The sequence below is a fragment of the Halichoerus grypus genome, chromosome 3, assembly GCF_964656455.1.
Source record: "Halichoerus grypus chromosome 3, mHalGry1.hap1.1, whole genome shotgun sequence".
NCBI classification, from domain to species: domain Eukaryota; kingdom Metazoa; phylum Chordata; class Mammalia; order Carnivora; family Phocidae; genus Halichoerus; species Halichoerus grypus.
This window is the reverse complement of record NC_135714.1, coordinates 128,929,332-128,951,830: the sequence shown is the minus strand read 5'-3', so window position 1 is coordinate 128,951,830 and position 22,499 is coordinate 128,929,332. Positions and strand designations below refer to the sequence as shown.

Below are 22,499 nucleotides of genomic sequence, written 5' to 3'. Positions count from 1 at the left end.
GAATATTTAGAGGTAAAATGAAAATTATTCTTTGTAGTTTCAGAACAAGCAAAGGTCTTGGTTATTCTGCTCACTTTGTTGGGGGCTGTTTGATTATAACATCAATAAAGTCAAAAGGAAAAGGCTTTCAACACTGTGTGAAATTTGATTTTAAGCCGCAAAAGGTATGTGTTCTTATTAGTTAAATTAACAAGCTATGCTAGCCTTCAAAGTGCTTTGTTTTAATATTAATGATATAACATGTGATAGATCACAACTCTGTTTATTCTGTTTCAGAAAATGAAGTATAAATCACTGGACAATTGTTAACCTCCCTGATTTGGATAATAAAAAGCGTGATATTTTGTTATTCATAGAATTTAAAAGAAGTACAAGGGGAAAATATCAATGGCAGTTACTTTAGTAGTAGTAGTAGTAGTAGTAGTGGTAGTATGTGCCTTAAAATTTAGAGATTAATGAATGGTGTATGTATATATAAATAAGTAGATAAAACAAATGTGGCAAAATGTTGACAATTGTGGTATCTAGAATGTGGAAAAGAGGGTATTTGTACTGAACTTTTAACTTTTTTGGGATATATTTGAAAATTTTCATAATAAAAAGTTGGAAAGATAATTTCACAATAAGTTCTTACCTATTGAGAGTTCCCTTGATTAAATATTGTTCCAGAGATTGAATATTGAATTTAATAAAGGTAGTCTTATTTTTAGATTTAATTGTAATTTATAATTTAAGTTTTACTTGTTATTATCAATATGGTTGAGTTATTGCAAGAATTTTTTTTTTCTTCAAACTTTTTACTTATTCAGTGGTATATGGTAACTATAGTGCACATTTATAACCGATGGAAGAACAGTGAGCTTCGTTGTTACGTGAATGGTGAGCTAGCTTCCTATGGAGAGATAACATGGTTTGTCAACACCAGTGATGTAAGTAATTTGAAAAAAATTATTTTAAAAGCATGAACTTTTAAAATAAGAAAAATATATTATACATTGGGTATTAATTTTAGAATACCACAATGGCAGAGTTTTATAATGATATTTTGGCTAGCATGTTAATATATTTATAGAGTAGAACTGTGTTCATGTGTCACATAAGATATTAGTCGTTATAAAATTATTCTAGATAGGGTAGAGATGAAGCTTTATAGGTAACAATGGGTATATATTGAAAATGTATCATTGGTTCATTTATCAAATTAAAGTTGGGAGCTCTGTGGCAGAATTCTGATCATTTTTATGAATGAATTAGATGATACATGCTTATAAATTTTGCAAATAATTCATAGCTGCTATAGATGACTGTTATCTAATAATGTTTTCAGGATTGAAAAAGAGATCCATATGTATTAAACTCAAATTTTAAATAGGAATTAAAAAGTTCTTTTTTCTCACCAATGACATTTTTTAATAGAAAACTTGAAAAATACAGATCAGTAAAATGATTACAAACCATTCCACCCATTCACCATCAAATGCTTCTTTTGTATCCTATGCTACACATATTTATGTATTATGTAATGATAATCTTAAGAGTTCAGGTTGTTGTAATAGACTTAGGTTTCAATCCCAGTTCTATCACTTACTGACTATATGACCTTACTTAATCTATTAGGCCTAAGTTTCTCTACCTGGAAATGGGTGTAAAGTAGTACCTATCTCAAGGTTAATGTGATAATTGAATGAGAAACTGTTCACAAATCTGTTAGCACAGTGCCTTGTACAGAGTAAGTGCTCAGTAAATGTTAGCTCTCATTTTTTTTTAACACAAAAAGGGGATCAGATATATTTATTGTTTCTTAAACTGTTTTTTCCTTATGTTAGTCTTTATTAAGTGCTTGTACTCCAGGCATTGTAATAAATACCTTTATTTTCTAAAAGTACTAACCTTGCAAGGTAAGTACTATTATAATCTCCATTTTACAGGTAAGGAGACTGAAGCACAGAAAGATTAACTAATTTGCCAAGATCAGCAGCATGTGAAGTAGTGATTTGACTTAGGTGGCTTGTCTTCAGAACCCAAATGTTAACAACTTTTCTGTATTCCCTAATGGCAATATGTATATATTTTTCAACATTCTTTCTAATGGTTTTGTCATATAAGAGGATACTTTTAAAGAGCTGTGAAGAACTTTATTTTAGTCCCTCTTTGTTGTATACATGGGTCTTTAAAATGTGGTTTGCAACCTAGATGTTAAGAGAATTTTTTTTTTTTAATGTTAGAAGAAAAACATACACCTGCATTTCTGGATTTACATATTTCTTTTGAGAGACTGTATCTACTCCATGACCTCACCCATTATCTATATCTCGATATCTGCAAAAATCTTTCTTTACAATTTTAACTTCTCACCAAACTTAGAGAACCCTATTGACAGTTGCTTCTCCATTCGTGTTAGCTCCATCCATATTAAGTCACAGAAAAGGCAGATTGATTATGTCCTAAACTTAACTCATGATTTTTCCTTCTTGTAACAAAGACTGCTTCTTTGGTTGCCCAAGTATGAACCTTCAGAGTCCATAATGATTTCTCTGACTCTCATTTCCTGCATCCACTTTTTCATCAAGTTTTATTTATTGTACTTTGGAAAACTTGTGTTATCTCCTTTTCTGTGATGTCTTTCCTGATCTCTACGGTAGGTTACAATGAGTGAATGAAGTGAAATGCTAAGTGAATTATTTTAATCTAGCCAGGTTAGTTTAGAATGGACAGAACATTTATACCAAAATATTTAAGCAATGTAGGTTGCTTAATGTATCTATCTAGAGAAGATAATTTTTTTGTTTTTTTCTCTAATAAAATCTATTTTCTTTCACAGACCTTTGACAAATGTTTCCTGGGCTCATCAGAAACAGCGGATGCTAATAGGGTATTCTGTGGTCAGATGACTGCAGTTTACCTTTTTAGTGAAGCTCTTAATGCCGCTCAGATTTTTGCTATTTATCAGTTGGGCCTGGGATATAAGGTACTTTACTTGCTGTTCACTGCTTAACCAGTGTTAATTGAACTTTATTTAAAGGGAGGTGATGCATGGAGCAACCTACCTTGGGTTACAAAACTGAATGTCAGAGTAATCAGAGGTACCACAGGGAAGTGACAGGAATCTGAATGAAGGGTACTTTATATTTTTGAGGGAAACACGGTATACTTGTCATATGTGGGGCACTGTGCAAACTACTAGCTCAAGTTTCACCTTTAGTTCATGTTGCATTTCTTTGACGATGTCTGTCTTTGCATAACTAAATTTTCAACATTTGCTGTGATAAAAAACAAGTACCATGTGGAAATTAATGTGGAACAGGAAATGAGGATGATGGTGTGAAATCTGATTCCAAATTTGAGAGTTCATGCAGTTCAAGATGCATAAAAAGTAATAAATAATTTTGCTAATGTAATGAAGAAAACATTTTTTTCTTTTGACTTGTGCCTTAATTTTTTCAGATGGCTATTAAATTGTTAAAATACAAAATTGTTTGAACCAAACCACTTAATAATATTTATTTTGATCTAAAGCACCATAAACAGTTACTGAAATGCTAAGACTGTCATGAACTAAGAAAATTTGGAAACCTCTGGGTTAAGCCATTGTTAGTCTAGTTTGGTTTCAGGGAGCAACTTAGTCTGCTATGTTCCTTTGAAAACACAATCTGATTGTGTTGATTTACATATATTGAGTTGATTTATATATACCATTACAGTCAGTAAAGTACACATATTTTAATTAGTTTTGACAAAAGTATAACTATCACAACAATCAAGAAATAGAATATTTCTGTTCCTGCAAAAGGTTCAGTAGTGCTCCTTCTGTCAATTCCTTCCACTTTTTTTTTTAAGGTTTTATTTACTCATTTGTCAGAGGGAGAGAGAGAGCACAAGCAGGGGGAGCGGCAGGCAGAGGGAGAAGCAGACTCCATGCTGAGCAAGGAGCCCAGTTCGGGACTCGATCCCAGGACCCTGGGATCATGACCTGAGCCGAAGGCAGACTCTTAACTGACCGAGCCACCCAAGTGTCCCTCCTTCCACTTTTCTAACCCCACTGCATTCCTGTTGAGAGAAACTGCTCATCTGTCACTTAATTAGATTTTTTAAGGTTTTATGTAAATGGAATCATGCAACATGTACTCCTTGGAGTTTGGTTTCTTATGAGTCATCCATGTTGTTTTGTTGTAGTAGCTCCTTTCTTTGTATTGCTTAGTAGTATTCCATTGTATGAATATATCACAATTTTTTAATCCATTCTTCTATTGATGGACATTAGGGTTGTTTCCAGTTTTTGGCTGCTATGCATTAGATGCTGTGAATATTGGTGTATGAGTCTTTGTGCTGACACATATTTTTATTTTATAAATATGTAAGAGTAGAATTACTAAGTGGTATGGTAATTGAAGTTGCCAAACCCTTTTCCGAGGTAGTTACATAATTTTACATTTCTACAAGCAGTGTCTGAGCTTCCTACTTGTTTCACATCCTAAACATCTTATATTGCTGGTCTTTTTAATATTAGATGTTTCAGCGAGTGTATAGCAGTATCTCATTTTGGTTTTAATTTGCATTCTTACAATGACCAGAGATTCCAAGCATCTTTCCATTGCTTATTGGTCATTTGTGTATCTTCCTCTGTGAAGTATGTTCACATCTATTGCATATTTTTTGTTTGGTTTCTTATTGTTGAGTTTTGAGATTTCTTTATATATTCTGGATGTAACTCTTTAATCAGATGTATGAGTTACAAATATTTCTCCCTTGGTCTGTGTCTTGCCTTTTTGTTTTCTTTGTTTTCTTTTTTTTAAGATTTTATTTTTAAGTAATCTCTACACCCAGCGTTGGGCCCAGACTACAGCCCTGAGATCAAGAGTTACGTGCTCCATAGACTGAGTCAGCCAGGCACCCTGCCCTTTTGTTTTTTGTTAATGTGGCTTTTGAAGAACAGATGAATTTAATTTTTATCAATTCTAGTTTATCAAATTTTTTGGTTATTGCCATGATTTTTATATCCTAAGAAATCTTTACCTATTCCAATTTTGGAAAGATTTTCCCCTCTTTTCTTCTCTTATAGTTTCAGCATTTATATTTAAGCTTATGACCCATTTTAAGTTAATTTTTGTGTATGGTATGAGGTAAGGGTCAAGATTCATTTGTATTCCATATGTGTAGTCTGGTGTTCTAGTACTAATTTTTTGTAAATAGTATTCTTTCTCCATTGCCTTACCTTGGCATCATTGAGGCTGTATCGTATTTCAATGACTTATATGTCTTTCTTATGCCAATACTGTATGGATTGTCTTGATTATTGTTAGTTTCATAGTAAATCTTAAAAAAAGGAAGTCTAAAACCCTCAACTGTATTCTTTTTCAAATTGTTTTGGCTTTTCTAAGCCCTTTAGATTTCCAGATATATTTTAGAACCCACTTAATCATTTTCTACAAAAATGTCTACTGGGATTTTATTTGGTGTTGTATTGAATATATAGATCAATGAGGGGCAAATTGGCCATCCTACTGTTACTGATTTTTCCAGTCTGTGAACATGATGTATCTCTCTATTTACTTAGGTTTTTAAAAAATTCTCCTGGCACTGTTTTTTGGTTTTCATTGTATAGGGCATGTAATAGATTTTGTTAAATGTATTCTTAGGTATTAAATGTTTTTTGGGTAATACATTGTATTTAAAATCTCAGTTTCCATTTATTTGTTTCCAGTATATAGAAACATAGTTGAATTTTGTTTATTGACCTTGCTAAATTTCCTTTTAGTTTTACTAGCTTTTTTCCCTGGTGGTTGTTCCTGGATTTCCTACACGTATGTTCATGTAGACTGTAAATTTTACTTCATTTCCAGTCTATATGCCTCTTCCCTTTTTTGCCTTATTGTACTGGGTAAGACCACCAGTATAAATAGTTAAATAGAAATGGTGAGAATAGTAGACATTTTTGCCTTGTTTCTGATTTTAGGTGTAAAGCGATCATACGTATTTTATAGATGCCTTTTATCAAGTTGAGCAATTTCTATTTCTGGTTTCCAGAGAATTATTATTAGGTGGATATTGAATTTTATAAAATGTGTTTTGCTTTTTTACCAAGTCTGACAGTCTTTCCTTTTAATTGGAGTGTTTACATAATTTACAATCAGTGTAAGTATAGATACTTTGTGTCTCAATCTATCTTGTGATTTGTGCTCCATTTCTTTCATCTGTTCTTTGATTCTTCCCTTTTTTCCTGCTTTGATTTGAATTAACTGCATATTATTTAATATTTCACTTTATTTCTATTACTGGTTTATTATTATTTTTTAAAGATTTTATTTATTGATTTGTGAGCGAGAAAGAGAGAGCATGCACAATCAGGGGGAGTGGCAGGCAGAGGGAGAAGCGGACTCCCCGCTGAACAGGGAGCCTGATGCAGGACTTGATCCCAGGACTCTGGGATCATGACCTGAGCTGAAGGCAGATGCTTAACTGACTGAGCCACCCAGGGTCCCTATTATTATTATTATTATTTTTAAAGATTTTATTTATTTATTTGAGAGATTGAGTGTGCACACAAGCGGGGGAGAGGGGCAGAGGAGAGGGAGAAGCAGGGATCATGACCTGAGCCGGAGGCAGACACTTAACTGAGTCACCCAGGTATGCCTTGTTTATTATTTTTTTGACATTAACTTATTATAGTCTACCAACAAATGATATTGTACAATGTAAGCACCTTCCTACATAATCCTGCAATTCCTCCTCCTGTCCTTTATTTTGTTATTATAAGTTTTACTTTTTTATGTACTATAGTTCCTGTGATACATTTTTTTGATTCATTCACTTTCATTTTATATTTTAAAGGCATTAGAAATGATCAAGGTCATGTTTTTTTGTGTTTACCTCTGTATTTACCGTTTCTAGGGCACTTCACTTTGTGTACATTCATGTTTCTATCTCATATTATTTTTTTCCATTTGAATATATTTTTTTAAAATTTATTAATTTTTATTTAAATTCAATTAAGGTAATATAGTATTAGTTTCAGAGGTAGAGGTCAGTGATTGATCAGTCTTATATAATACCCCGTGCTCATTACATCACATGCCGTCTGTAATGTCCATCATGCAGTTACCCCATCCCCTCACCTCCCTCCCCTCCAGTAACCCTCAGTTTGTTTCCTATGATTAAGAGTCTCTTATGGTTTCTCTCCCTCTCTGATTTCATCTTGTTTTATTTTTCCCTCCTTTCCCCTATGATCTCTGTTTTGCTTCTTAAATTCCACATATGAGTGAGATCATACGATAATTGTCTTTATCTGGATGCCTTTTATTTCTTTGCCTAATAGCCCTGGCTAGAACCTATACTGTAGGAGCCCTGTCTCATCCGGCTCCCTGCTCAGTATAGGCAGTCTGCTTCTCCCTCTCTCTCTCAAATAAATAAATAAAATCTTAAAAATAATGTGAGTTGAGAAATTGATGATCATAGAATCACTTCTTGCTTTATTTATTACTGTTGAAATCTGTTGAGTAATATCCATGTTTTAGAGAATTCCTCAACGTTAAGATAGCAGGGATATGGGAAGCCAGCAATCTCAGAGTGACCTTTTAAGCAGTGCAGTTAAGTATTTTAAGGATTAAAAAATATATATTTCAAAAGAAATGAAGGGTTAAATGCTTCTTTCATATGTTCTTAGTGTTTGATGAAGCACCATTTTGCTTTAAGTACTTTGAAGGGATATTGTTTTTATTTTAATTAATTGCATCAAGTAGTATTTACACAAGAATATTATTTCAATAGAGTCAGCAGCAATTCCTGAAATGTGTCAGATTCTTAATTTTAGTTTTGTTTAGATTTAGTTTAGTTGAGATTTGTTAGTGGGGGTGATTTATTTCTAAATTCCACTCAAAATAGAAAAAATGTTTGTTCCACTATTTCTTTTAAAAAATGTACCTGCTAATGTTGAGGTACTATACTTTGAATAGTAGCAGAGACTAAATTATTTTTTTAATTGAACTAGATTCTGATCTTTACCCTGCCACAAATTATCTTTGTGGACCCAAAGTACTTAATTTCTTTGGACTTTCTCAGTTTCTGCCTTTGCAAAATGGATTATAGAATCTCCCAGATCATATAGCTATATATTGTAAGTTGGTAAATAGGTTAGCTTTTATAGGTTGCCCAAATGACATTTCCCCTCAAAAGCATTTATTAACTTGTTTAAAAGCATTTATTTCAGTTATGCTAACATTCCCATTATAATTGGCTTTCATTAAAGAATATTAAATCAGTGCTTACAAATTTTTTAACAGTTTATATAGGAGGCAGAAATTTAGAAAAATGATATATTAAAGCTTTTTAAATGTTTCATGTAGAAGTCAGAAAGGTAAAGGCAGTCTTATCCTGTTTTACATTTTATTTTTTTATAGTACTGAAGCAGAATTCACAAGTTGAATCCAACAAGTCTTTGTTGGAAAAGACATTCCATTTAGCTTTAAGTGGTTGCAGTTAAATTAAAGAAAAAAATCCTTGTCTGTGATTACTTAGAAGTATGGTTTAAAAGATAAAATACGAGCTCTCTGGTAAAGGTAAATATGTAGGCAAATAAAGAATCCTGTAATATTGTGATGTTATTGCATAAATCACTTTTAATTCTGGTATGGAATTTAAAAAACAAAAGCACAAAACATCTAAACCTATATATGCAATATAAAAAGATGTAATTTTTGATATAAGTAACACAGTGATAGAGATGTAAATGAGTAAAGGTTTTGTATGTGATTGAACTTAAGTTGTTATTGGCTTAAAATAGAGTATTATAACTTTAAGATGTTTTGTGTAATTCCCATGGATACTACAAAGAAAATACCTATAGAACTTTATACAAAACAAAAGGAGAAAGGGATATAAATACCAAAAATCATTGGCATATAAAAGATAGTCAGTTAACAAATTACAGTGAACAAAATGACAATAGTCTTTTCAATAAGTACTTTAAATGTAAATGGATTAAACTTCCCACTTAAATAGTTTGGCTAAATGGATTTAATAAAACAGAATCCAATGTATTTTGTCTACAGGAGAGGCACTGTAGATCGAAGGACATACATAGGCTGAATATGAAAGGATGGAAAAAGATAGTTCATGCAAATGGTAACAAAAAGGGTGCAGGGGTGACCATACCTATATCAGAAAAAATAGACTTTAAAGTCAAAAACTGTTACAAGAGTCAAAGAGGGAAATTATAGCGATAAAAGTGTAAATTCACCAGGAAGATCTAACAATTGAAATTACATACAGCTGGGGCGCCTGGGTGGCTCAGTCGTTAAGCGTCTGCCTTCAGCTCAGGTCATGATCCCAGGGTCCTGGGATCAAGCCCCACATCGGGCTCCCTGCTTGGCGGGAAGCCTGCTTCTCCCTCTCCCACTCCCCCTGCTTGTGTTCCCTCTCTAGCTGTGTCTCTCTCTGTCAAATAAATAAATAAAATCTTAAAAAAAAAAATACATACAGCTTACTTCTGGGCTCCAAAGTATATGAAGCAAACACTGACAGAATTGAAAGGAGAAGTATATAGTAACTCAATAATGGTTGGCTATTTCAGAACCATTTCAATAATGGATATAAGAACCAGAGAGAAGATCCCTAAGGAAACAGGGACCATGAAACAGCAATGTAGACCAATTGGACCTAATAGATACATACATAACACGCCACTAAACAATGATAGACAACATATTCTTATCAAGCTTATATGGAGCATTCTTCAGGATAGACAACATGTTAGCCCTCATAATTAACAAATTTAAGAATACTGAAATCACACCAAATATCTTCTCTTACCACAAGAGAATGAAATCAATAGCAGAAGAAATCTGGAAAATACACAAATTTGTGGAAATGAAACAACAAACTCTTATACAACTAGTGGGTCAAAGAAATCACCAGGAAATTTCTTGAGGCAAATGAAAACAAAACAACATCAAAGCTTATGGGATTTAGTGAAAGCAATACTAAGAGGAACGTTTATAGTGGCAAACACCTACTTAAAAAAAAGAAAGATCTGAAATCCACTAACCTAATTTTTCCCTTCAAGGAACTAGAAAAAGAAGAGCAAACTAAACCCAGCTTTGTCAGAGGAAAAGAAGTGATAAAGATTTAGAGCAGAAAATAAATGAAATAGAGACTAGAACAATAGAAAACTCACAAGTTCTTAGCTAGATTATGAAAAAAGAGAGGACTCATAACTAAAAGAAATGAAAGAGGAGGCATTACTACTAATGCCATGAATATAAAAAGAATTATGAGACTACTATGAATGATTTTATGTCAGCAGATTGAATAACCTAGAAGAAATGGATATTCCCAGAAACACAGAATCTACCAAGACTGAAGAAATAAAAACAAATCTGAGCAGACTACAGCTACTAAGGAAATTGAATCAGTAATCAAAAACCTAGGAGTAAGAAAAAGCTGAGTACTACATATGGCTTCCCTAGAGAATTCAAACATTAAAGAATTAACACCACTCCTCAACTCTTTCAAAAAGTGAAGAGGAGGGAACACTTCAAGCTCATTTTAGGAGGCCAGCATTACCTTGATACCACAGCCAAAGGCACTACAAGGAAAGAAAACTACAGACCAATATCCCTGATTAATATCCATGCAAAAATCCTCAACACAATACTAGCAAATCAAAGTCAAGAGCACACCCAAAGGATCATACTCTATGACCAACAGGGATTTAGTCCTGGAATGGAGGGATGGTTCACCATATGAAAGTCAGTCATTATAATATACATGTTAACAGAGTAAAGGACAGAAACCACACAATCACCTCAGTTGATGCAGAAAAACGGATGAAATTCAACATTCTTTCATAATAAAAACACTCAACAAATTACAAGTAAAGGAAACTACTTCAAAATAATAAGGCTATATATGAAAAGCCCATAGCTGACATTAGATGCAGTAGTGAAAGACTGAAAGCTTTTCCTTTAAGATCAGGAACAAGGCAAGGATTCCCATTCTCAAGCATTTCTGTAGGACATAGTACCAGCTGTCTTAGCCAGAGCAGTTAGTCAAGAATAGGAAAGAAAAGGCATCCCAATTGGAAGGGATGAAGTAAAATTTTATCTGTTCGCAGATGATGTGATCTTACACGTAGAAAACTATTTCACAAAAAACTGTTAGAACTGATAAAATCAGCAAGCTTGCAGACAGACAGATTTGTCTTCCAACTTAAAATCTTTTGCATGTCAAAACTTCTGTGTATCAAGGAATTGGGTGAATAGGCAATCTATGAAATGGGAGAAAATACTACAAACCATATATTTGATAAAGGGTTTATATCTAGAATATATAATGAACTCCTACAACTCTACAACAAAAATATGCAAATAACCCGATTAAAAAGTGGGCAAAGGACTGGAATAGATTTCTCCAAAGAAGATAATCAGATTGCGAACAAACATGAAAAGATGTTCAACTCACTAATCATCAGAGAAATGCAAATCAGAACCACAGTAGATACCACCTCATATACCATTAGGATGGCTATTACAAAAAATGAAACAAAATAACAAGTGTTGGCTAGGGTATGGTGGTTCTTTAAGAAATCAAAAATAGAATTATCATGCAATTGAGCATTCTCACTTATGTGTATAAATGGCAAAGAATTAAAAGCAGGATCTGAAAGAGATATTTTCATACTCAAGTTTATTATAACATTATTCATGATAGCCAAGATAGCCTCATTGTCCATGGACGAATGAATAGATAAAATGTGGTATGTATGTACAATGGAATACTATTCAGCTTTAAAAAGAAGGAAATTCTGACATGCTGCAACATGGTGAGTCTTGAGGACATTATGTTAAATGAAATAAGCAAATAAAAAATATGCTAGGATTCCTATTATATGAATTATAAAAAATAGTCACACTCATAGAATCAGAAAGAATGGTGGTTGCCAGGGGATGGGGAGAAGTAGAAATGAGATGTTGTTCGGGCACCTGGGTGGCTCAGTTGGTTAAGCAACTGCCTTCGGCTCAGGTCATGATCCTGCAGGTCATGATCCTGGAGTCCCGGGATCGAGTCCCACATCGGGCTCCCTGCTCAGCTGGGGGTCTGCTTCTCCCTCTGACCCTCTTCCCTCTCGTGCTCTCTGTCTCTCATTCTCTCTCTCTCAAATAAATAAATAAAATCTTTAAAAAAAAAAAAAGAAATGAGATGTTCAATAAATACTGAATTTCAGTTTTGCATGTTGTACAAGTTCTAGAGATTTGTTGTACAGCAATATGCATATAGTTAATACTACTGTACTGTAAACTTATAAATGTTTAAAATGGCAAATTTTATGTAACATGTTAAGCACAATTAAAAAAATCCAGAAAGAAAAAATACAGTGAAAAAAATGATAAAGTACCTGCTGTAGGGCACTAAGTTTTACATTTTTTTTATTTTTATTTTTTTTTAATTTACTTATTTGAGAGAGAGAATGAGAGAGAGAAAGAGCACATGAGAGGGGGGAGGGTCAGAGGGAGAAGCAGACTCCCTGCTGAGCAGGGAGCCCGATGTGGGACTCGATCCAGGGACTCCAAGATCATGACCCGAGCCGAAGGCAGTCGCCTAACCAACTGAGCCACCCAGGCGCCCAGTTTTACATTTTTTTAATGTAAGGTTTTAATACCAAGTTGAGTTCATTTCTGTTATTCTTTAAAGTGAACGCAGTGCACTTTAGAAGTAATTTAAACAAACAGGGCTCTTTTTATTTGATACTGTTAGGAAAATGATCAAAGGTATGTTCCTTAAATTTTTATATCTGGTGATTTGTATCTAGATTTTCTTTTTGTGGTATACTATCTTAACTGTTTACTTCTTATTTGTAGGGTACATTTAAATTCAAAGCAGAGAGTGATCTGTTTCTTGCTGAGCATCATAAACTTTTATTGTATGATGGCAAACTCTCTAGTGCCATTGCATTCACCTACAATCCACGTGCTACAGATGCCCAGCTCTGCCTTGAATCCTCCCCTAAGGACAATCCTTCAATTTTTGTCCATTCACCGCATGCACTTATGCTCCAGGTACTCACTATCTATAATCTTTTTTTTTTAAGCTATAATCTTTTAAGAATATTTTTCATGGTGAATTTTGATGTGTTATTGAGGTGTATTAGGTATCTTCTATTAAATACATGCAATGTAACATTATATTCTTATTATGCTTTATTTTAATTATTTTGGAAAAGAAATCATAAGAATCTTTACTGTGTCTTCTATTTTATAAGGATGTGAAGGCTGTTTTAACACATTCCATTCAAAGTGCTATGCATTCAATTGGTGGAGTACAAGTGCTGTTTCCACTTTTTGCACAGTTGGATTATAGGCAATATTTATCTGATGAGGTTGACTTGACTATATGGTGAGTGCCTTTATTTTTTTCTTTAATTTGATGTGAGAGTTACTTTCATTACTGTTGAGCTACACAGTATTTTTTTCTGCCTTTTAAATTTGTTGTAGGATTAAAAGAAAGAATATAATTTAAAGAAATTTGTGAACTATAAATGTTACTACAAATTCCTATCAATAATGGTAGTATTAATCTAAATTCTTTATCAATAGGAAATATGGAAGCTGTAAAAAACATAAACTTGTTTTTGAATAAATTTGGAAATAATGATTTAACAAAAATGAATACATTTTTGTCTATCATTCTAATTTAAAAAGATAAGTTATTTTAGATTATTATATGGCAGTGATTTATGGGGATTTAGCTTTTCATTTTTTAATTATTGTATATAAGTAAAAACTAAAATTTTTGATGATGTTATTTATATTATAGGTGATTTGGTATTTTTTTACAATTAGATTGTACATTGGACACATTTGTCTCCTCTCTTACAGTATAGATTCTGAAAAAGGTAGAGATATAAGAGGACACAATATAAAACATTGGAGAGGTGTCTAAATGAATTTTTCATGGCTGTATATTCTAGTGAGACTAGTAATTATGTTTAATGTATTATTTGAGTAAATGAGTTTTCCATTCTTCCTTTTTAGAATTCTCTTTTCTGTTTTTATACATAAGTTGAAATCTATCAATGTATGTATTTAATGATGTAATAATTCTTTTGGAATTATTTTTAAACAACAAAATGACTTTTTAAACTTTATTTATTTTTTTATTTTTAAGTAATCTCTACACCCAACATGGGGCTCAAACTCACATCCCCAAGATCAAGAGTCACACACTCCACTGGCTGAGCCAGCCAGGCACCCCATCTTTTTTTTTCCTAAGGAATGAGCTATCAAATCAAGTGCTTACGACGTTTAAAAAAATTAAAATTATCCTTGACATATTGCTACTTTGTAATTTTTTTTGTGTGTCCTGGTTTGAAACCTTTTTAACAGAGCTCAGTTATTTTTTCTTCGTTATCCCTTTTTTTTTTTAAACTTTTCAAAATCTTTATTGGAATTCCTGACATTTTAAAAGCACTTTTGTGGAGGAGGAGGTTGGCTGCCAGTTAGGCTCTCTTTCTTTGTGGAGGTATCTCAGAGCCTTGAGAAAGAGGTAACAGCTGACCTTATTCCATTCCATTTTCAGTATCTCTAGAAGTTGTGAGGATGGGAACATAACTGTAGCCCCTATTCAGTTTTAAAAGTCTTCTCAATTGACTCCTGAGTTATGATTTTCCTGTTGGGATAAGGTACAAAATTCTTAAATTAGTGTTTGAGGACTTAAGTTTAGTACAATTTTACTTTCTTATTTTCCCCTTCATGATCTCCATTCAAACCAGGCCAGTCTGGACCCTAACACATTCTGAGTGTTTCTACCCTGGTATGTTTGCTCTATGTATCTTTCCCCTCTGTTTGGCCTCTAACTCTCTGAAATTGAATATACTTTCTAATCTAAATTATATATATTCTTTAAGGACTTCATATACTTATGTTATGTTTTTGGACATTGCTAATTTTTCTCTAGTTTATGCATGTTTCCTCATGTTGTTTCTAAGTAATTCACTTACTAGTAGGTTGGTGATAAAGTATATGGAATAAACAATCTAGTAAGTCCTAATCCTACATTCAGATTCTAGTCCCGAAATAATGTTGGAGGCAATTTTATTAAAACTTCAATTTCTTTAAATAGAGAACTTTTTTTTTTTTTAGATTTTATTTATCTATTTGAGAGAGAGAGAGAGAGAGAGCACAAGAGGGGGGAGGGTCAGAGGGAGAAGCAGACTCTCCGCTAAGCAGGGAGCCCGATGTGGGACTCGATCCTGGGACTCCGGGATCATGACCTGAGCCGAGGGCAGTCCCTTAACCAACTGAGCCACTCAGGCTTTTTTTTTTTTTTTAAGATAAAAGAAAGGCTGTATCTAACAACCCCCCAACCTTAAAAAAAAAAAAAAAAATTTTTTTTTTAGACTATTGCCTGTTTTCTTATTCTAGTTCAACTTTGCTGGCTTTTATCATGGAGTTGTTGAAGAACTCAATTGCTATGCAGGAGCAGATGCTTGCCTGCAAAGGCTTCTTGGTAATAGGATACAGTCTTGAAAAGGTAAAGTATGAAATGCTTTACATTTTTTGTTCTTAATTTTCAGGCCATGGATTTGATCTCCTAAGTGGTTGAGAAATTCTTTCTGCAAGTATGTCTCCTTGGTTACATAAAATTACCAAAATTAAAATAACCTTTTGTTGTTTTACCTTGCCTCTGTTGCTTTATTAGAGAAATATAGCATTGAGTCTCATGGCATCTTTAACTTTGAGCAGAGTTTGCCGGCCAACTTTTTTCTGATATTGATAGCCTTTAATTTACTTACCTTGCCTTGTATTGGTAGTGACCTTTTTTTTTTTTATTTTTTATTTTTTTAATGGAAAGGGACGGAGTGGGGATGGAGGAGGAGCGAGAAAGAGAGAGAGAATTTTAAGCAGGCTCCACACCCAGTGCAGAGCCGGACACAGGGCTTGATCTCACAACCCTGAGATCATGACCTGCACGGAAATAGTCAGATGCTTAACTGACTGAGCCATCCAGGGGCCCTGGTAGTGACCTTTGATCTACTTTTTTTTTTGCAGTCTTCCAAATCCCATGTCAGCAGAGCAGTACTTGAACTTTGTCTTGCATTTTCAAAATATCTGAGTAATCTGCAGAATGGGATGCCCCTACTCAAACAGTTGTGTGATCACATTCTTCTTAACCCAGCTATATGGATTCATACCCCAGCCAAGGTAATATATATATATATATATATATATATATATATATAGATTTTGTTTTTCTATTTTCACCAAGTTTTTGTAGTTGAGAAGAGTGATAAATATGAGGATTTTCTTTTATCCTTTCACATGCTATCATGTAAAATTTCAATGGATTGTGTTTTTTGATAAGCATACTTTTTTTCTTTTTAGGTATATTTGCAAATCAGTGTATCTTTTCTTTCTTTTTTTATAGAGCAGTGTGTTTTTTTTTAATTTTAATTCCAGTATGGTTAAAATACAGTGTTATATTAGTTTCAGGTATACAATATAGTGATTCAACAATTCTCTGCATTACCCAGTGCTTATCATGACAAGTGCACTCCTTAATCCCCATCACCTATTTCACGTATCCCCTAACCCACCTCCCCTCTGGTAACCATCAGTTTGTTCTCTAGTTAAGATTTGTTGCTTGGTTTCCCTCTCTCTCTCTTTTTTCCCTTTTTTGTGTTTTCTTTCTTAAATTCCATATGAGTGAAATCATATGGTATTTGTCTTTCTTTGACTTATTTCACTTAGCATTATACTCTCTAGCTCTGTACATGTCGTTGCAAATGGCAAGATTTCATTCTTTTATATGGCTGAATAATACTCCATTATATAGATACACCACATCTTCTTTATTTGTTCATCTATCGAGGGACATTTAGGCTGCTTCCATAATTTGACTGTTGTAAAATAATGCTTCTATAAACATAGATAGGGGTACATATATCCGTTGAATTAGTGTTTTTGTATTTTTTGGGTAAATATTTGTAGATTACTGGATTGTGGGATTCTATTTTTAATTTTTTGAGAAACCTCTGTAGTGTTTTCTGCAGTGGCTGCAGTGGTTTGCATTCCCACTAACAGTGCAAGAGGGTTCTTTTTTCTGCACATCCTTTCCAACACTTGCTTCTTGTGTTGTTGATTTTAGTCATTTTGACAGGTGTGAGGTGATAACTCACTGAGTTTTGATTTGCAATTCCCTGATGATGAGTGATGTTGAGCATCCTTTCATGTGTCTTTTGGCCATCTGAATGTCTTCTTTGGAGAAATGTCTTTTCATTTCTTCTGCCCAATTTTAATTGGATTGCTTGTTTTTTGGGGATATTGTGTAAGTTCTTTATATATTTTGGATACTAACCCTTTATCAGATAGGTCATTTGCAAATATCTTTTTCCATTCAGTAGGTTGCCTTCAGTTTGTTGATTGTTTCCTTTTCTGTGCATAAGCTTTTTATTTTGATGTAGTCCCAGTAGTTTAGTTTTGCTTTTGTTTCCCTTGCCTCAGGAGACATATCTAGAAAAATGTTGCTATGGCTGATGTCAGAGAAGTTACTGCCTGTGCTCTCTTCTAGGATTTTTATGATCTCAGGTCTCACATTTAGTTCTTTAATCCATTTTGAGTTTATTTTTGTATATGGTGTAAGAAAGCAGTCCAGTTTCATTCTTTTGCATGCTGCTGTCCAGTTTTCCCAGCACCATGTGTTGAAGAGACTGTGTTTTTCCCATTGGATATTCTTTCCAAGCCATGTCAGTATTTTTAAAAAACAGAGCTATAGTCTTTATTTTCTGTTACATCAAAATTTTATTTGAGAGAGACTTTGATTTACTAAGTATAAATAAAAGTTGGACAGTTCCAATATAAATATGTTTCCTATCAACTGTACCTCTATTCTGTTGCCAGTATGCATACATATCACTGTGTACACATGTATGTATACATATACATGAGTTTAATTCTGCAGGAACAGTTGAAATGTCACCTGGTTTTAAGGCTTGCATGATATACTGGTCTCAATCATTTTAATTCACATGAATTTAAATTATTAAATACAATTATATTTGTACACGACTTGTTTAGTATTGTAACAATAAACCAATTACTTCTAAGTGAATATAAGTGAATTTATGATAAAGTATATAAATAAAACCTTTGTTAAGTCCTAATGTATTAAATTCCCCTAAGAATATTAATTATGGTAGTGTTCAGGAGAACTTGAAACAGAAATTTTTATTAAATTGCATAATTGTATCTGCTTTATCTGCAGTTTTTGTTAGAAGTTGTACTATTTCATACCTATTAATTTCTTCTCTCCCCTTCTCCCTTTTGATCCACTGAGAATGTTTATCATTGTTTAGGTTGGAATAACACATACTTATTTTAGTTGTCAGAAAAAAATGCAGACTTTCTTTGCTTTTCTAGAGTCACAGTATCTTATTTTCAGTTGGTCTTTTCAAATGTTAAAGAGAAAAACAGCTGCTGACTCTGATTGCCATTTGGAAATAATCAAAGGAGGCAGCTGGAGGTTGTACCTTTTTATCTCTGGGTTCAAATTTGACCTCTTTTTCTTCTTTGACCCTCAGTCTTATTTCTTTTCAAGGATTGTTTCAAGTTACTTTTTAAACCTTTTACTAGACACTTTTTTTGTCTTACTAAGCAGCATATTTGTAAGGCTTTGGATCTCTTTTGATGTGGTCTAAAAGCCTCTTAGACTTAGTTGTAGAGGAATATTTTAAAAATTCATTATATCATTTTCTTAGGCTCCCGGTATTACTACACTCTATTTCTTACTTTTCCTTGTTAATAATTTTCTTTAATTTTGTTTTTAGAATTTATAATTGATTTGTTAATGTTAAACTTTCCTTGTTTTAAAAACGCTGTTTTCTGTATCCATAAGGGGTTATAAATTGTATTATAAAGATGGTCCTAAGGTGGTTTGTTTTCTGAAGTTTCTTTGTTTGATCTGAGTGTTATACAATTACAGGGAGGGAGGAAATTTTTAAGAAAAGAAATACAACATGATGCATACAAAATGAGGTTTAGGGTTTTGCAGAGAACCTGTACAGATAGTGAGCATAAAGTTTAAGCTTCATTAGCTTCGTGGTAATTCCACCTGTGGTTACCAAAGTTGAAGATATGTATGAATCAGCCTTTGCTTTTGGAAGAGGGTGTTTACTGTGCTGTATAATATCTATTCATTTTTTCAGAGACTTTTTAATGACCTAAAAGGAGAGGCAAAATTTCTTGTATAAAATAGTCCTTCATTTGTGGAGTAACTAACTGCTTTATGATGGGCACTGTGGATGCTGTGGTGAACAAGAGAGATCTAATTCTTGCCCTTATATAATGTCCAATGGGAAAGATGGATATTAACACATACAATTTATATGGTTATTGGATTATATGATGAGTAAATGAGGAAATGTTTATTCATTGTTAGCATATGGATAATCTTGAGGTCACCATTCTCACTCATCTCAGTATGTTGATATTAAAGCCTTTTCGTTTTTCTTTTACTACAGTATCATTCTCAATAGACTGAGCCAGAGCAGAGGTTCTCAATCTTGGCTGTCAATAGAACCTGTTGGGAGAGGTTTTTTTTTTTTTTTTTTAAATAGAAAACAGAATTCCACACCCTCTACTGCACATTGTGTTTTATTTGGTTTGGGGTAGGGCCCAGGCATCAGCATTTTAAAAACATGTTTTTCCAGTATTCTAATGCACAATCAGGATTGTGGACCATTTGACAAGATCTTGGGAAACCTGTTGTTGTGTGATATATGATTTTCCCTGTTTGAATTTCTACTTTTGTTCTACCTGTCTTACTACTAATCTTCAAAGCCTACTTTAATACCTGTTTTATTAGTCAGGCTTTTTTGAGTATTTTAGCTTATCCTATAATAATTTCTCTGACCTCCAAATTGATAGATTCTAATAAGTCTTTGCTACTCATTTTGCAATTAATTACATATTTTGCAATTAGCTACATGGAATTAATTACATACATACTTATGTTTCTTTTTTTTTTTTTTTTTAAGTGATCTCCACACCCAGTGTAGGGCTTGAACTTACAACCCCAAGATCAAGAGTTGTATGCTCTACCAACTGAGGCAGCCAGATGTCCCTTTATATATGTGTTAATTCTAGACTTTTTTTTTTTTAAAGATTTTATTTATTTATGAGAGAGAGAGAGAGAGCACAAGTGATGGGGGCAGGAGGAAAGGCAGAGGGAGAGGAAGAAGCAGGCTCTACTGAGGCAGGGCTCAATCCCAGGACCCTCATATCATGACCTAAGCTGAAGGCAGACGTTTAACCGACTGAGCCACCCAGGCGCCCCAATTTTAGACACTTTTTAAAAGAATTTCCTTAAGTAATCTTTATGTTTCAATAGGCATCTTTATTACATTGGTTTTTTACTTAAATTTATGTGTTTTTTTCATCTTTTCAACTGGATTTCAGCTATTGAGGGATAATGTATATGTCATTGTATTTCTATAATACATCACTATGCATAGGTGGATGTAAATATTTTCTAAATGACTGAAATAGTTAAGAATTTGAACCGTGGTTCAATTTGAATTTGAACCATGTCAAAAAAGTGTTATATAGCCCCAATGACAAGTAAACTGGGCCTATCCATTCGAATAATTGAATAATATTAGCTGCATCAACATTATTTTTCAGTGAGACAGTGGGATAGTCCACATATATAGTTTTCTAAACTATAATCATCATAAAATTGAACCTCAATTTTAAGTGGTTCAGAATCTGCCACTCTTCACCATTATGGTTACTAATTGATTCTCTGATTCATTTAACCTTGATTGTTTATTTATAGGGCATCTGGAAGATAGGTACCTAATTTTTTTTTTTAAATTTTTTATTGTTATGTTAATCCCCATACATTACATCATTAGTTTTAGATATAGTGTTCCATGATTCATTGTTTGTGCATAACACCCAGTGCTCCATGCAGAACGTGCCCTCCTCAATACCCATCACCAGGCTAACCCATCCTCCCACCCCCCTCCCCTCTAGAACCCTCAGTTTGTTTTTCAGAGTCCATTGTCTCTCATGGTTCTTCTCCCCCTCCGATTTCCCCCCCTTCATTCTTCCCCTCCTGCTACATTCTTCTTCTTCTTTTTTTCTTTCTTAACATATATTGCATTATTTGTTTCAGAGGTACAGATCTGAGATTCAACAGTCTTGCAGATAGGTACCTAATTTTTGCACTGTAAAGAAATTACCAGGTAACACTGACATTATCTTGCAGGGTTGAAAGTGAAAATGCCGTCAGTGTCTAGGAAGATAGCATAAATGTTCCGTTTTAAATGATTGGGAATAGTTTGGTCTTTGGTTAAGGGCGAGTGTATATGTTCTACCTAAAATTTTTCACCTTATAAAGTATATCTACTAGCAATGAATTGAAAAATTCTTGATTTTAATACAATAGTAGAACAAAAGCAATCCTTATTTTGTGCTGTTGGAAGTACTAGATTGTAGCTGTGAGTGAGTTTTAGAGCCGTAATTTCACTGAAATTTTGTACTAATATGAAATGTGTGGTGGTAGAATAGTACCTATAATCTTTTGTTTCTTTTAAGAGCTTATATTTTGAAGTTACTAAGTTCTTATGTGTTTATTGAAATAATTTATTTGGAAATAAGACTAGTAGAATCCTTTTCTTTTCTTTCTTTTTTTTTTAAAGATTTTATTTGTCAGAGAGAGAGAGAGAGTGCATGCAAGAGAGAGCACGTACACAAGCAGGGGGAGTGGCAGGCAGAGGGAGAAGCAGGCTCCCTGCCAAGCAAGGGGCCCAATGTGGGACTCGATCCCTCATGACCTGAGCTGAAGGCAGATGCTTAACCAACTGAGCCACCCAGGTGTCCCAGTAGAATCGTTTTCTAATTAGAGGATAATACTGATAAACATTTTGAGAGATTGTAATCTTATGATTATAATCTTTCTATCAATGAGCTATTGTAACAGAATTCTGTTTTTCTAATATTTCTTAAGGTAGGCTTTACACTTTTTTATTCCTTTTGGCTTCTACTGTTTTCCCTTTCGAGTTATTCCTATTTTTTCTTTCTTTTTTCTTTTTTTGTTATTTTAGCTTCTACTTTTCTGCAAAATGAAGAAAATTTCCAGCTTTTTAAAGCAACTATGCATAGTATAATTAGTAAGCTTACTGTAAAGAAGTTATATATGCTCATGAATAATTGCTGATTGCTTAATAGGAATTAAAGTTATTTCCATGGAACAGTGCTGTAAAAATTTTATATATTAGGGGATGTTTCCTTTATAATGTTACTGTAAAAGTAGCATTTACTTGGTTTAGTTTTATAAGTAATGTGTGTGCTTTTGTGTGTGTGTGCGCACGTGCATGCATGTGTGTGTGTGCATGCGTGTGCGCATGCCAGTGAGTATGTGTTATCTGTTAGCATGGATGTTACCATCAAGCTCAGCATATTACTTTTTTTTTTTTTAAAGATTTTATTTATTTATTTGAGAGAGAG

At 33.4% G+C, this 22,499-nt stretch overlaps 1 protein-coding gene across 4 annotated transcripts in view; it reads left to right on the top strand.

Annotated features, from left to right (window-relative positions):
* The window catches only part of LRBA (LPS responsive beige-like anchor protein), a 764,390-nt gene that overhangs the window by 114,956 nt on the left and 626,935 nt on the right, over positions 1–22,499 (top strand). For 3 of the 4 annotated variants that reach the window (XM_036089189.2, XM_036089190.2, XM_036089188.2), the window contains exons 7-13: positions 38–164; positions 810–929; positions 2,822–2,968; positions 12,852–13,049; positions 13,253–13,386; positions 15,414–15,522; positions 16,041–16,193. In XM_036089189.2, the coding sequence (XP_035945082.2) occupies positions 38–164; positions 810–929; positions 2,822–2,968; positions 12,852–13,049; positions 13,253–13,386; positions 15,414–15,522; positions 16,041–16,193 (988 nt within the window). The remainder of the gene's footprint in view (positions 1–37; positions 165–809; positions 930–2,821; positions 2,969–12,851; positions 13,050–13,252; positions 13,387–15,413; positions 15,523–16,040; positions 16,194–22,499) is intronic. The other variant, XM_078069304.1, reaches the window with a different exon arrangement.